We start from the raw sequence: 12,381 nt of genomic DNA, 5'->3' as shown, positions 1-12,381 counted from the left end.
CTGCAAGAAGGAAAAGGGAAGCATAAATAGCCTTAACCCGCTACGCGCGGCATCTATTCTCTTTGAGATACTAAAGACTTGCTAGACCTATGGATACTTCTGAGCCGACGCCTACGGATACTGACTGAAGAGGAGATGAATGAAATATAGAAAACCTACGAGAGCTCATGAAAGATCTGCGAGCCTAGACCTCAGAAATATAGAATGAAAGGACCGAGCACCTATGAAATAGAAAAGGAAAAAAGAGCCGCGCTCTGAATTCAATATGGGGCCGGGCACCTATGACAAGAAAAAGACTTCGGCAACCCCGACAAGATATCCAAAATCCTTCTCCGCCTTGCCCAAGCAATTATTGCATCCATCGATCTCTGATAGTGAAGGTCAAAGCGACGAAAGGACGAGACCGTATGCCCTCGCCCCGAGTGATTTTCACGAGAGAATGGAAAAAGATCTTATTAGCCGCTATGCCGCCAATGCAAATGAAAGAGCGCGCTCCCTCTTTGAGACCGGCCCGAGAATTTCTATCCCGCGCTTATATTTTGCGGCATTGCCTCAGCAAGCCATATTATGGGCCCATTGTCCAAGCCACTGCTGCCCGGAAGTTCCCTCTGCCGAGTGTGTGGGAAAAGACCAGCTAAGCATCCACCCATCATTGGTCAGCCTTTCTTTACCTGATAGCAGGCTCGCCTCTTTCTTCTTCTTTCTTCTTCTTGATTTGGCCGGCAGATTACCACGCACCCCTTCGCCTTTCTTAGATATCTATCCAAAGCGAGAGAAGGCGGAGTGGGCTTGATCTTTTTTCCTTCTCTTCTGCCTCCACAACCTTCCTTCGACTTGCATGCATGTCTTAAGCATATAGCCCTTCGTTATCTTTGAAAAGATCCTTTCCGAATCACATACTTGAATCACTTACGCTATTCTTACGCTGCTTTTCTTTTTCTTTGAAATGGGTCGATACTCCCCCACCGTGGACCGGCTGAGCAGGCACCTGTATATCTTTCAGGGCCATTCATAGGGACTCGCACTTTGGGCCCTGGCTTTTTTCAATCCGTCTTGAAAAGATAAAGAAAGAGAGATAAGAGATAGAGGTGAGTTCTTCACACAACCACAAGAAGAAAATAGAAGGAGGCGAAAGCACAAGCGCATCTACGCCATCTTAGATTGCACAGCCGGAAGACAGACCCAAACTCACTCATCCCCTGATTCTCAGATTAGATATCAGTTAGTTCCATGATGATAGATCTTTAAAGTAGCATCTTCTATGTAAAAAGAAGATCACTGAGATAGGCACCGAACCATTGACTGACCGGGAGAAGTTTCTTCAAGTATTTCTTTGATGACAGCGGTCTTAGAAATCCCTACTTAGACGGACGGTTTTACAAGAGAGCGACCCGGGAGCGAAGAGCTCCAATGCGCGTATTCGGAGCTAGGCGGATGCCATAGTCGCAGAAAGCCGGATCAAGATCATGAGAAGGACGGCATTCTGGAAACTGCCAGCATTCGTCGTCTGTCTGGGTGCGTATGGCGGCCCCTACTCCTAAGTCAGAAGTCGGCTGAGAAAGAAAGGCTTGAGTGAGTCGTCTCCGCTTGAACCTTCTAAAGCGAAGGGATTTACCGCCCCTTCTCTCTCTCCTAAGTAAGTAAGAGCTTAGGTTTGAAGCGTGATGGGAAGGCCTTTGCAATTCGCATCTTCCTCTCGTCCAGCAAAGAAAGAAAGTTCGGAGCGGACAGGCAAGGCTGCAGAACCGCGTGATTGATCCCCCCAAATTTCAGGAAGTTGGAAACCCTTCTATTTCAAAAAATGAGACTAGCAAGAGCTCTAGATTTTTCATGGGGATGAAAGAAGAGAGCATCTATTACTTGACTTTCGCGCATAGAGAGCAGAGCGAAAGAAAGTGAGATTTATTCTCTCAATGCTGAATCGATCATTCTTTATACTTTTGAGAGGAAGGACCAAGAATCTTAGCCTATCCATAACTAAGGAGTCAAGCTGGAAAGAAGGGAGAAATCAAGCTCTGGCTCTGCCTTAATAACCTAAGCGGATGTCTACTCCGTCAATTTTCTTTCAGTCCTAGTGCAGGGCGGCACTTCGTCACAAGTAATCTCCTTTATTCCATCCCTACATTTGTGATAGTCTTTTGTAAAGAGTGAATAAAGGGAGAATGAAATAAATAGGGGGCCGAAGGCAAGCGACTGTTAAGGAGTGCAGAGAGAGAAGACGTCCCAGTGCATCCATCTTTCTCTTTTTCAAGATTCCCCATTCCTCACCTCTTTCAGTTGCCGAGTCAGTCGCATAGGAAGCGAACCCCCCACCTCTTTCCCTTGAATCTACGGATTCGATGCCTGGGGTTGAGTCATGAGAAGTTTAGTAGCTGGAATCGGATTGAGCGAGACCGTAGACGGGCCGGAGTCATTGTGAGAGGAAAAGAGGATCTTTCACTCCTACTCTCGCAGAAAAAGCTGCAGAATGAAGAAAGGGATGGAGAAAAGGGGCGCCTCCTTCACCCAAGCCGAATCCGGACCGAAGAGAAGGTCTTTGACTGAGAATTTGCATGAAGGTGATGGGGGGAATCACACACTCTGAATATCGGGATTTAGACGAAAGAAAAAAGATTGATTCAAGGCCTGGTCCTCATGCTTTTGAAGGCCCTGACGGCCTTCCTTTGCCTGTGATCCTTCCTTTTGGGACCGTACGAGCTGAGGTTATGGTGGGAGCCCCTGTACACGAGCCACCTTTGACTTTCTTTCTCTTATTCATCCTGAAAGATAATGGAATAATCAGAGCTTATTAAATCTCCTGCAGAAAAGGGATGCGTCAAGATCAGCCTCAGAAAGAAGAAGAAAGGAGATAGGCGGAAGAAAAGACGAAGACGTCGGGGGAGATTATATCAGATTCTTTCATGCCCGGGCTCCCTCCTTCGCACCTTTATGCCGAAAGAAGACGGTCAAGTCCCTGGGGACCTGAAAGACAGAGCCAATTCCAAGGATTGGGGCCTCGTCCCTCTTCCTCTGTCTCTTTCCTTCACTCCTTTCAGGTTGTGCTAGTTTGTTCAGGCTTTCTCTTACTCTCTTTCATTCTCAATTCATTAACGAGAAAAGAAGGAAGAATCTTTGATGAACAAATAGCGTAAGTAAAGAACTCAATTTCTCGGTAGTTCTAGCTTTTTCTATCTTTCTTCTTCTTCTCTTTCTCTTTCGGATCTCAGATCATTTGCTTAAGACATTCATTCAACGATTTCTTAGTCCTTACGGACTCCTCTTAAGTCGCTTCGCTTCGCGCCTTTCCGTAGGTTTCGGAGAAGGAAACTGAAGCAAAGAAGCTCCGCGGCATCTCAAATTCTTTGAGCCTTGAACTTCAAACTAGTTTACTATTGTAGGTTTAGAAGGACCTCAATTCACAAGGGTAGGAGTTTTCTTCCTGATAACCGCTCCCTCCGACGGAGCTTTAAGTGGAATAAGACTTTTTAAGCGGAAGGCAATATTCTTTGCTCCTAGCTACGGGATCCTCTCCTTACAGTCGAGCCGCTTTCGCTCCAGATGAGGAGCTTTTAAGTCAATGTTTCTGACTCAGAAGGACATTCTTTCTTTTTGAAATTCTTCCTTGAACTTCTTCCTTCCCGTCCGAAGGACTGACGGCTTTCCTGTCCGCCTCAATGAAGAAGGTGAAAAGAAGATTGAATGACGTAGAAGGAGGCTGAATTCATATTCCTTCCTTCCTTTGATCCCGCAAAGTCTTTGACTTGATTCTCAATGAGACCAAAAAAATAGCCGAAAGAACAAAGAATTTGAGAAGAAGGGGAGGAAGGAAGATAGGCTTGAATCTAGTAGGACAAGAAAAGCATTCTCTTTTAGAAAGAGTATTCGATTACTATGCTTGAGTTCATCTTTTCTTCTGAATTACAACTTATATGCAGGGGAAGAGTGCATTAGAGAGTGAAGGAGAAAGATAAAGGAATGAACTCATAAAGAGAGAAAGAAGAAGAAAGAGAAAAAAAGACTGGGGAGAAGTAGCTTAATTAGTGCGAAGCGACTGAAAGTTCGCCTTTTCTCAGGAGGACTCTTTCATTCTCTTCTGAGTTCTCTTCTGAGTTATCTCATCATTCTCTCTTTGTCTTGATTGAGTTCTGAATATCCTCTTATTTGCTCTCTTGGAGAAGGAGAGAGAGAAAGAAAAGTCTCAAGGAGTGCCAGGCAAGACTGAGGTCCGAATTCCCTATGCTAACTTCTGCTCAATTTCATCGGACTATTTTTGGCTGAATTCATAATAATGAAACTACCACGGACCTCCGTGCAAGTGCAAAGAGCCAACTACTACTTAGATGTGAATATCCTTTTATGGGCCTCTGACTCTTTATTAGATAAGGAAGGGCTTGATAAAGGATTAGATCTTGAATTACTTATTTCATTGAATATCAGAGCTTTAGAAACTTGTAAGAAAGGTGCCTTTCATAATGAACCTATTAGAAACTGTACCAGCTCGACTCCTATATCACATTACTATCGGGATGATTTTCATAGGAGAAGAAAAGAGAAAAATCGGTCGACTCCGTCTCCCTGCCACCTTTCTGACGATAAGAAAGCTCTTGATCGGATCGATGAAATTGAGGAGGAGGAGTTTGATTCTCATTCTTTGAATTGAGTTCTGACTTTTCGGAGAGAGAAAGAGAAGTAGCCCTAAGCCCTTGTCATTGTGTCATTGAGGCGGTTCTTCCAGCGGAAGATGTCTTCTGAGAGGATTTGCCAAGGCTAATATCAAGGCTTGGGTGGAAGAGATAAGAAAGTCAAAGAAGGCGCTCTATTTTCAAGAAACTTCTAGACCACCGGCAATGAGTTCAGGAAAGAAGGGCGAATCCGAATCCATCCATCGATCAGCTCTCAGACCACCCACCGGGCCACCGGGCAGTCGTTGAAGTTAGCTTAGTCTTGCGTACTCTAAGCGGGGAAGAAGTCTCACTCAGTTTGCCGAAGAGAGGACCAGATTGACCTTTTCGGGGAATGAGAAGTGGATTCCCACACCAAGTAGAAGCGGGAAGCATCATAGGTTCGATGAGGATTTCTCTTTTGCATTGTATTCCCTATATTAGTGGAAAGGGAGTCAAGGAGAACTCTCTTTCATGAATCAAGCGGGGGAGACCAGGCTCGATCGGGAAGGTGTGAAGCAAGAGGAGTATCGGAGCCTAGGCGGATATTGGACTAGCCCGGGAAGATTATTCTTCATTTTTTGAGAAATATCAGAACTCAATTTAGTAGAGGTAGGAAGTCGCCCAGAAAGGTTAGAGAAGAAAGTGGTCCCCTGGGAGGTATGAGCTAAGCCGATCTCGAACTATTCTCGGAATGAGATGAGGCATAGGTCTTGACCCCTTCCCCGAGTATTCCTCTGAAAGTGATAGCGCGGACTGGGTCTTCCAGACAGGATAGGAAGACCTCATATTCTCGCATATCTTTCTAGGTCAAATATATCTAGATCATCTACATCGACCGGGTCGACCACCTTGATGATCTCCGACTATGAAGACAGACCGCAAGTCCTAAGAAAGGATTTCGTTCTCGATCTGCTTATGAATAAACCTTGTCCTTCTAAATCTAGATGAAAGAAAAAGAAGAAAAGCTTTTCCTTATCCTTTCTTTCTCATCAAAATCAAACCTACCCACCGGTCCGGGGTTGTGGCGGGGACTTCGGTGGGGGGGTTCCTCAATTCCTCGAGCCATTCCTCTTCCTAAAGTCGAGTCATTTCATTCCTCTTCGAGACCCATTATGCCAGAAAAGAGAGGGAAGGAAGCGCTACATCAACTCTTCTTGAAAAGAAGAGCTACTTCTTCTGCTTCACAGACTCAAGGGCAAAGGGATTGGTGGGGGTTGCCTTCTAACTGGGACCCGTAAGCCGATGTGCTCTGGCGTCTGCCTTATGCTTTTGCATTTTTTCTTCTTTCAAGATTTCCACCTATCCTTTCCGGTATCGCTGCCCCGTACTAAGCTCGGACTCAAGGGGATCATACTATGCAAATTTCCAGGTGATGCCGATCCTGATCTCGACTGATTCATTCCTGAAACCCCGCACTCGTGCCTTTTTCTTTCATTCGTCCTCAAATATCACTGTGCATGCTTTCATTGTGCAAAGAGCAAATTCCGCTAGTTCAGATTGGGAAGGGGCACCGAATCATTAATGAGAATTACCGAAAGAGGTTTATTCATTACCTTTCAAAAACCTTGTATAGTGATTGCGCGGCGCCCGATGAAACCTATCCAAAGATGAATACCGAGAGGTCACTTCTCCCGCACCGGTGGGCTGGTACTGTGAAGGGGGTCTGAGCTTTCGCCCGATTCCTATTCCCTAGCAGCCGATTCTCTGGGTCGCCTAATAGGTCTCCTTTCCGATCTTCCCAGGTATCGTCAGAAAAAGATTCTTTGCTTTCCTTGATTCACACTTGTGGTCCAATGAAAAGGAGAATGAAAGCGCGTAGTGGGTTTCATCGAGGGATCCGCTGAAAGACGAAGAAGGACTGACCGATCACCGCGTCCGCACGAACCCGGTGGGGTATTTGAATGAGAGAGAGGATTTCCATCCCATTCATCAAATCTTGATCAAGGATTTCTCAATCTTTGAATTTCATTCTCTTCTTAGCTGCGAGACCGCTATCGCATCGGCCGATCTTTTGCTTTTCTGGGGGGGGCTGTGGAAGTAGCTGAGTTTCGCCTATGCTTTCTTCCCCTATCTCTGCGGTTATGGATTTCCTGGGATTAAGATGTAGATACTCTGACTTGTGAACAATTAATGAAAAGAAAATGGAGTTGGGTCTTTGAATCTGAAAAATGGAGGATAGCTAAAAAAACGAGGGATAGGGATCTCCGTTCGGCTGCTCGACCACCTCTCGGAGCATCGAACCTCACCAAATGCTTTATCCGATGCTGGTAGGCTGATAATCAGTCCATTTTGAACCAGATTCAAAGAATGGTTCTCAATGAAACTAGTTAGCCCGCCCAGCCTGAAAGTCTTCTCCATTCCATTCTTGGTACCCGAGGTTCAGAGCGAAAGCGGCTCGACTTAGAGGTTCAGAGCGAAAGCGGCTCGACTGATAAGGAGAGGAGCGAAAGCGGCTCGACTGATAAGGTTCAGAGCGAAAGCGGCTCGACTGATAAGGAGAGGAGCGAGAAAAAAGAGAAAATTCTCTACTGCTTTGAATAAGTTCAGTTAGAATCCGGTCTATTGCATACCCGATTTATACAGCTACTCTTTGATTGAATCTTGGACTCCTCAACCTCTATAAACCTTGTCCCTCTCCTGTCTGTAGGTCGCCGAACCTATTGGGATAGATATGAGAACACGAAAGAGATCATACGCGCCTGTAGTCAGAGTATTTGAATAGAAAAGGAGTATAGGCTTTCTTCTGAAAACATAATGAAGAAGTTTTTGATAAAGCTCTGAAACTCTGATCTTTCTTCCTCTTATCTTAATACGTTCTACAACTTCTTCCTCTGCCGAAACATCCCTTGAAAGGAAAGATCCTTCGGAAAGGGCAACTGAAAGAGAAAGGCTTGCTCTCGCGTAAGCAGGCAGAGTCTGATCGAGAACTATTTGTGAATAGGGGAATTCCTTATTATGGTCTTTCTAGACCAAGAGTGGAATGAATCACTCAAATCCCTACATCGGGCTAGCGCAATAATAGAGAGAACTCTTTCTAGTAGGGTATTGATACCGAATCAATCAGTCTCAATAACATCCCGAACTTGAAGAAAGAGTAGCGAGCCGCGTTGCCAGCTCTAACTTCAAGCAAGAACTCTGAAGAGGTAGGCGTCAAGAATCATAAGTGCTGTTGACATTCTCTTCTTTCTTAAGAGGTGATAATCTCTACTTTCTTTCGAGGAGGGAGAAAGGGTCGATCTTGTGCAAGGTTCTAGAACGAGATATTAAGATAGGAAGAGGAGAAAGGAAAGACTGAAGACTCCCTTTTTGATCTGATTTTCAGAGTATGAGAAAGACTAAAGAAAAGGGGCGGTGCTTTATTCAAGGAAAGTCTTATCAACTGTACTTAAGGAGTTCGACTACAAAGAAGAAGACAGAGCTATTCTTTCCATTGTATGATTACAAAAAGAAAAGAGATAAAGGCCTGAGATCTGAGAATGATTATTTCTTTCGCGGTCATCATTCAATTCAACTCCTACTACGCCTCATTCATGGGTGATTTGACCTTGGGTTCATTCTCCTGAAAACAAGGAAAACGAGGGTGGGGAAAGAGGATTATCCAGGTTCAAGGTGAACATAGGTCTTGAGTCAGTACTATTTGAAGGGGGAAATCAAAAACGGATCCTAGGGCGAGTGCTTTCCGAGGCATCCTGGCGCTCACTCTTTGAATATCTTAGAATCACTGAGAAAGAAAAGAGATCATACCTAAGGGGTGGTAGAAGGAGTTCCAAACCCTTGGCTAACTCTGAACTCTGATTCAACTGATCATGTCCTCTTCCGCGGAGTGGGGGTCTCGTGACTACGCTCTTGAGTGGCAGATGGATGAGGCTAAAGATATTTCATACTAGATCAAGGCCTTCCTATTCTTATTGGTCGTATTCACTCCTAACCCGACGAATTCCCCTATTAGCTGCTCGGACAACTCTCGGTCAATCCGGAAGGTGAAAGGAAAGTACTTATCCTATGAAATGGAACCCTCTCCCTGCGTGCCCTTTTCCACTTTAGAGTTTGAATCTCCTGAGCCCCCCGAGTCAATCAAGATAGAATTCCTCCGCCCAGTACTTTCTTGATCCCCGCTTCTCACCTCTGAGGCTCACTTCGTCGCCGAAAATGAATGATAGTGCCACCGCTTTGCTTTCTTATGGAGATTCTGGAACCCTGAAAGTAGTTACCTTTCCTTCAAGTACCGAGTGCACATAGACGAGGTTGGATGCCCGCTCCCTGCCTTTCCACTAGGAATGAGAGATAGTAGGTTTAGTAGTGGAGACATATAGGGAGTGCTCGGGTAGTATGGTCGTACCTATTGAAATTGAGATTGGGTTCTGTGCAAGGGCGAGTCGCCTGCATTCTTCATCTTCCCTTGATCAAAGGTAAACTGGATGAAATAAAGGGAAGACTCAGCTCAGAAAGGGTGCCCGGACAGGTATGAGGATCTTTTTTGATCGCTTTACTCGCTTTTCTTGACTAAAGCTTATAGCAATCGTTCACTAATTTATGATCCCGAGTTCCATCTCGAGGTTACCGAACCGAAGGTCGAACTCCAAACTCACTCTCCAAAGACGGACCGGTCCTCAGTAGTTTCATTCTCCGATCACCCACCGCGAGGGTACCTCTCTTTCCTCATAGGAGAGGATGAGGCATAGGAAGCAAAGAAAGAGGCATCATATAAGAGGGACAAATGCCCAAAGGCTCTACCGATCGATCATACGAGGGTCAACAAAAGGCATGAATAAAGGATAGGAGGCCATCCCTAGCTTAGGAGTTGACTTAGGCTCTACCTGACTTTACGGTTTCAGTTCTTGTTCTTCGGTATGAATAAAGATCATGCCTTATTGTACGCGGGGAAAGATCTTTCGGAGTGTGATCCCTCTCTTCCATTCTAATATCTTTCATTCAAGTTTGACGCTCAAAAATAGTCCATCACATGAAAGTAAGGACGCGGGGTTTGTCCATAGACTCTACGATAGGAGGTTAGACATCTTGCCGAATTCCCCAAATTCAAGCTTTTCTAGCTGTCCTCAGTTTCATATATATGAATATGGATTTCTGAGTCAAAAGGCTCAAATTCAGATAGAGGTTCAAAGAATTTTCAATTGATAAAGAGAGGTCTCGACTGAAAGGAGAGGAGGAGGTCTCGACTGAAAGGAGAGAGCGTAGGAGGTCTCGACTGAATCAATGAATAAAGGCTAAAAAACAGATTTTCCACTCATAATTAAACTACTGAGGCCCAATGAAATATGAGTTCCTTCCTTCCTTCGTTTGATCCACTAAAGAAAAGATGGAACTCAAACTTCTGTCCGACTATCCACTGAAGAGAGTCAAAGAAATTGAGTTCTTCTTTCATTCTCAATTCATTCACTCTTTGTCCTCTATTCATTGATTCCTTCTTCTAACCTTGATTTTTCTCTGAAAAAAAGATCTGACCTTTTCTCAAATTCTTTGAGCCTCCCGCTACGTGGGATCGAGCGAGGTGCCTTGGCTTGCTGTCTGTGTCTAACCTTGTAAACTATGAGGCTTTTTCCTGGTTGGTTTGAAAGTCAACCCTTGGGTAGACGATCTATCCAGGGTACATACCTCTCTGAAGAGCATCGGGAGATTGTCTTTTATAGGACCCACAAGCTCAAGGACAGAGTCGTGGTCTGACACAGGAGTCAGCTGAGACGCAAATGTCGACGAATCTCGGTTTTTTATGTAGTTTCATTTGCTTTTCTTTTTCAAGAGTTGCCTTAAAGAATATATAACGTACTACATAGTTCAGGAGAGAGAGAATCAATCTTCAGTGAAGTAGTACGCCCGGCAACCGCTCCGTGGGAGTCTACCACAGCAGGGCCCAATCATACTCAAATAGAAAGATCCTGGCTCAGAAGGAAGGCTAGCTATATGCTTCAGACATGCAAGCAAGTCGAAGGTTGTTTAATCAAAACCTGGGCCATAGGCTTGATCTTTCTGGGAGTCTGAATGGCTTACCAGAGAAAGCTTTTTTTTTTCTAGAGAGAGAGTCAAGGGGGGCTTCCGCGGGCGATTCTGTAACCGCAGGCAGCTCAGACCAAGTCTGATTTTTTTTTGATGCCTTCCATTATAGCCTTCTTTTGGCGCACGAGACCACTTCGATCTTTCGTCGGCGGGGTTTCTTCTTTTGCGGCCCTAAAAGACCTTCTGCGCTATATCTGAAGAAAGGCGAAAAACTTCCATTTTGAGACCGCGAGGCGACCCATCGCGGAGCACTTTCTCACTTCTTTAGTCAGATCAGTGTGAAATTCTCCTCCACAAGACTCTTTCTCTTTTTTCAGGGCTTGGGTACGAGAACATAATCTTCATCAATCCGGGTCGAAGTTTAGACCGCTCACAGTAGTTCGACCTATAGAAAAGATCATGAAAGAGGAGAGAACTCATTTATGATTCCAGCCGAGAAGACTAGTCAAAGGAAGGATCAAGAATGTCATATATTTCAGGAGCAAGATCAGTTGCCGATAAACAAGTCAGAATTGCCTCAACTCAAATTGATGGAATTGGACCTAAAAAAGCCATTCAGGTTCGTTATCGATTAGGTATCAGTGGGAACATAAAGATCAAAGAGTTAACTAAGTATCAGATCGACCAAATTGAACAAATGATAGGTCAAGATCATATTGTTCATTGGGAATTGAAGAGGGGAGAACGAGCAGACATCGAACGATTCATTTCTCTTTCTTGTTATCGTGGAATTCGTCATCAAGATGGATTGCCCTTACGCGGTCAACGAACTCATACTAATGCTAGGACTTGTCGCAAGCGAATTCGGAAATGAAATCAGTCTACCGCTCCGTTAGGAGTCTGAAACCGGAGGATAGGCTTTTCGCAAATTCTTTGCTCCTAGCGGAGGCTCCGTAGGAGTTGAGGGTCCTCCGTATTAGCTTTCCATTTGATCCACGAGTTCCTTCGGTTCATGAATATGGATAAAAACAAGTCCAGAGGCGGAGTAGGCGCGAAGCGAAACGACTGTATTAAAGAAGGAGTGCATTATGTTTATATGGATTTCTGAGTCCTCCGGACGACTCCAAATAGAGGTTCAGGGAGAACTCGACTCCAAATTCTAAGGGGCGGTTCGAAGAAAGTCGACTGATAAGGAGAGGAGAGGGTCAAAGATGAATAAAGAAAGCGAAAGGACTGAATTATCATATTTGAGGAGTGCATTATGTTTATATGGATTTCTTTCGTTGCACTCCTGTTAAGAATAAGGAATTCGCTTCTCCCCCTCTCCTTCCTTATTTTGAGAGCTATTTCATAATACCACTCCTAAAAATATTTGAAATCAGTCGTTTCGCCTCAAATTCTTTGACCCTCTCCTTCCTTATTTTGAGAGCTATTGAATAATACCACTCCTTCAATAATGAAGTCGTTTCGCCTCAAATTCTTTGACCCTCTCCTTCCTTATTTGGAGAGCTATTTCATAATACCACTCCTATTAGATTCAGTCGTTTCGCTTCTCCCCTCTCCTTACAGTCGAGTTATTTCATAACCTCCGGACGACTCCAAATGATAAGGATCAAAGACTGATCTCAGAATTTTCAAGCTCATTCCTTATTCTGCCAATGTTAAGGAGTGCAAGTTGAGCTACTAAATAAGGAGAGGGACGTCCGGAGTAGCTTAATTAGGCAAGAAGTCAATGAACAAGGGTTTGAGACAGGAGTGCAACTCTCCTTTCAGTCGAGCCTTATTC

The 12,381-nt window shown here is 44.6% G+C and overlaps 1 protein-coding gene across 1 annotated transcript; it reads left to right on the top strand.

The window, feature by feature from the left end:
• The first annotated feature begins 10,975 nt into the window (after nucleotides 1-10,975).
• Nucleotides 10,976-11,614, top strand: LOC127147643 (ribosomal protein S13, mitochondrial). Its single transcript, XM_051080890.1, has one exon. It carries the CDS (start codon nucleotides 11,119-11,121, stop codon nucleotides 11,467-11,469), a length of 351 nt encoding a protein of 116 aa, XP_050936847.1. The 5' UTR covers nucleotides 10,976-11,118; the 3' UTR covers nucleotides 11,470-11,614.
• The last annotated feature ends 767 nt before the right edge of the window (nucleotides 11,615-12,381 follow it).

The sequence above is a fragment of the Cucumis melo genome, unplaced genomic scaffold (assembly GCF_025177605.1).
Source record: "Cucumis melo cultivar AY unplaced genomic scaffold, USDA_Cmelo_AY_1.0 utg001775l, whole genome shotgun sequence".
Classification (NCBI taxonomy): Eukaryota; Viridiplantae; Streptophyta; class Magnoliopsida; order Cucurbitales; family Cucurbitaceae; genus Cucumis; species Cucumis melo.
The sequence above is the reverse complement of the archived record's forward strand: the minus strand, read 5'-3'. Positions and strand labels throughout refer to the sequence as shown.

What these genes read in the sequence shown, in the direction of transcription:
- LOC127147643 (XM_051080890.1), top strand. Translation starts at nt 11,119, where the DNA reads ATGTCATATATTTCAGGAGCAAGATCAGTTGCCGATAAACAAGTCAGA.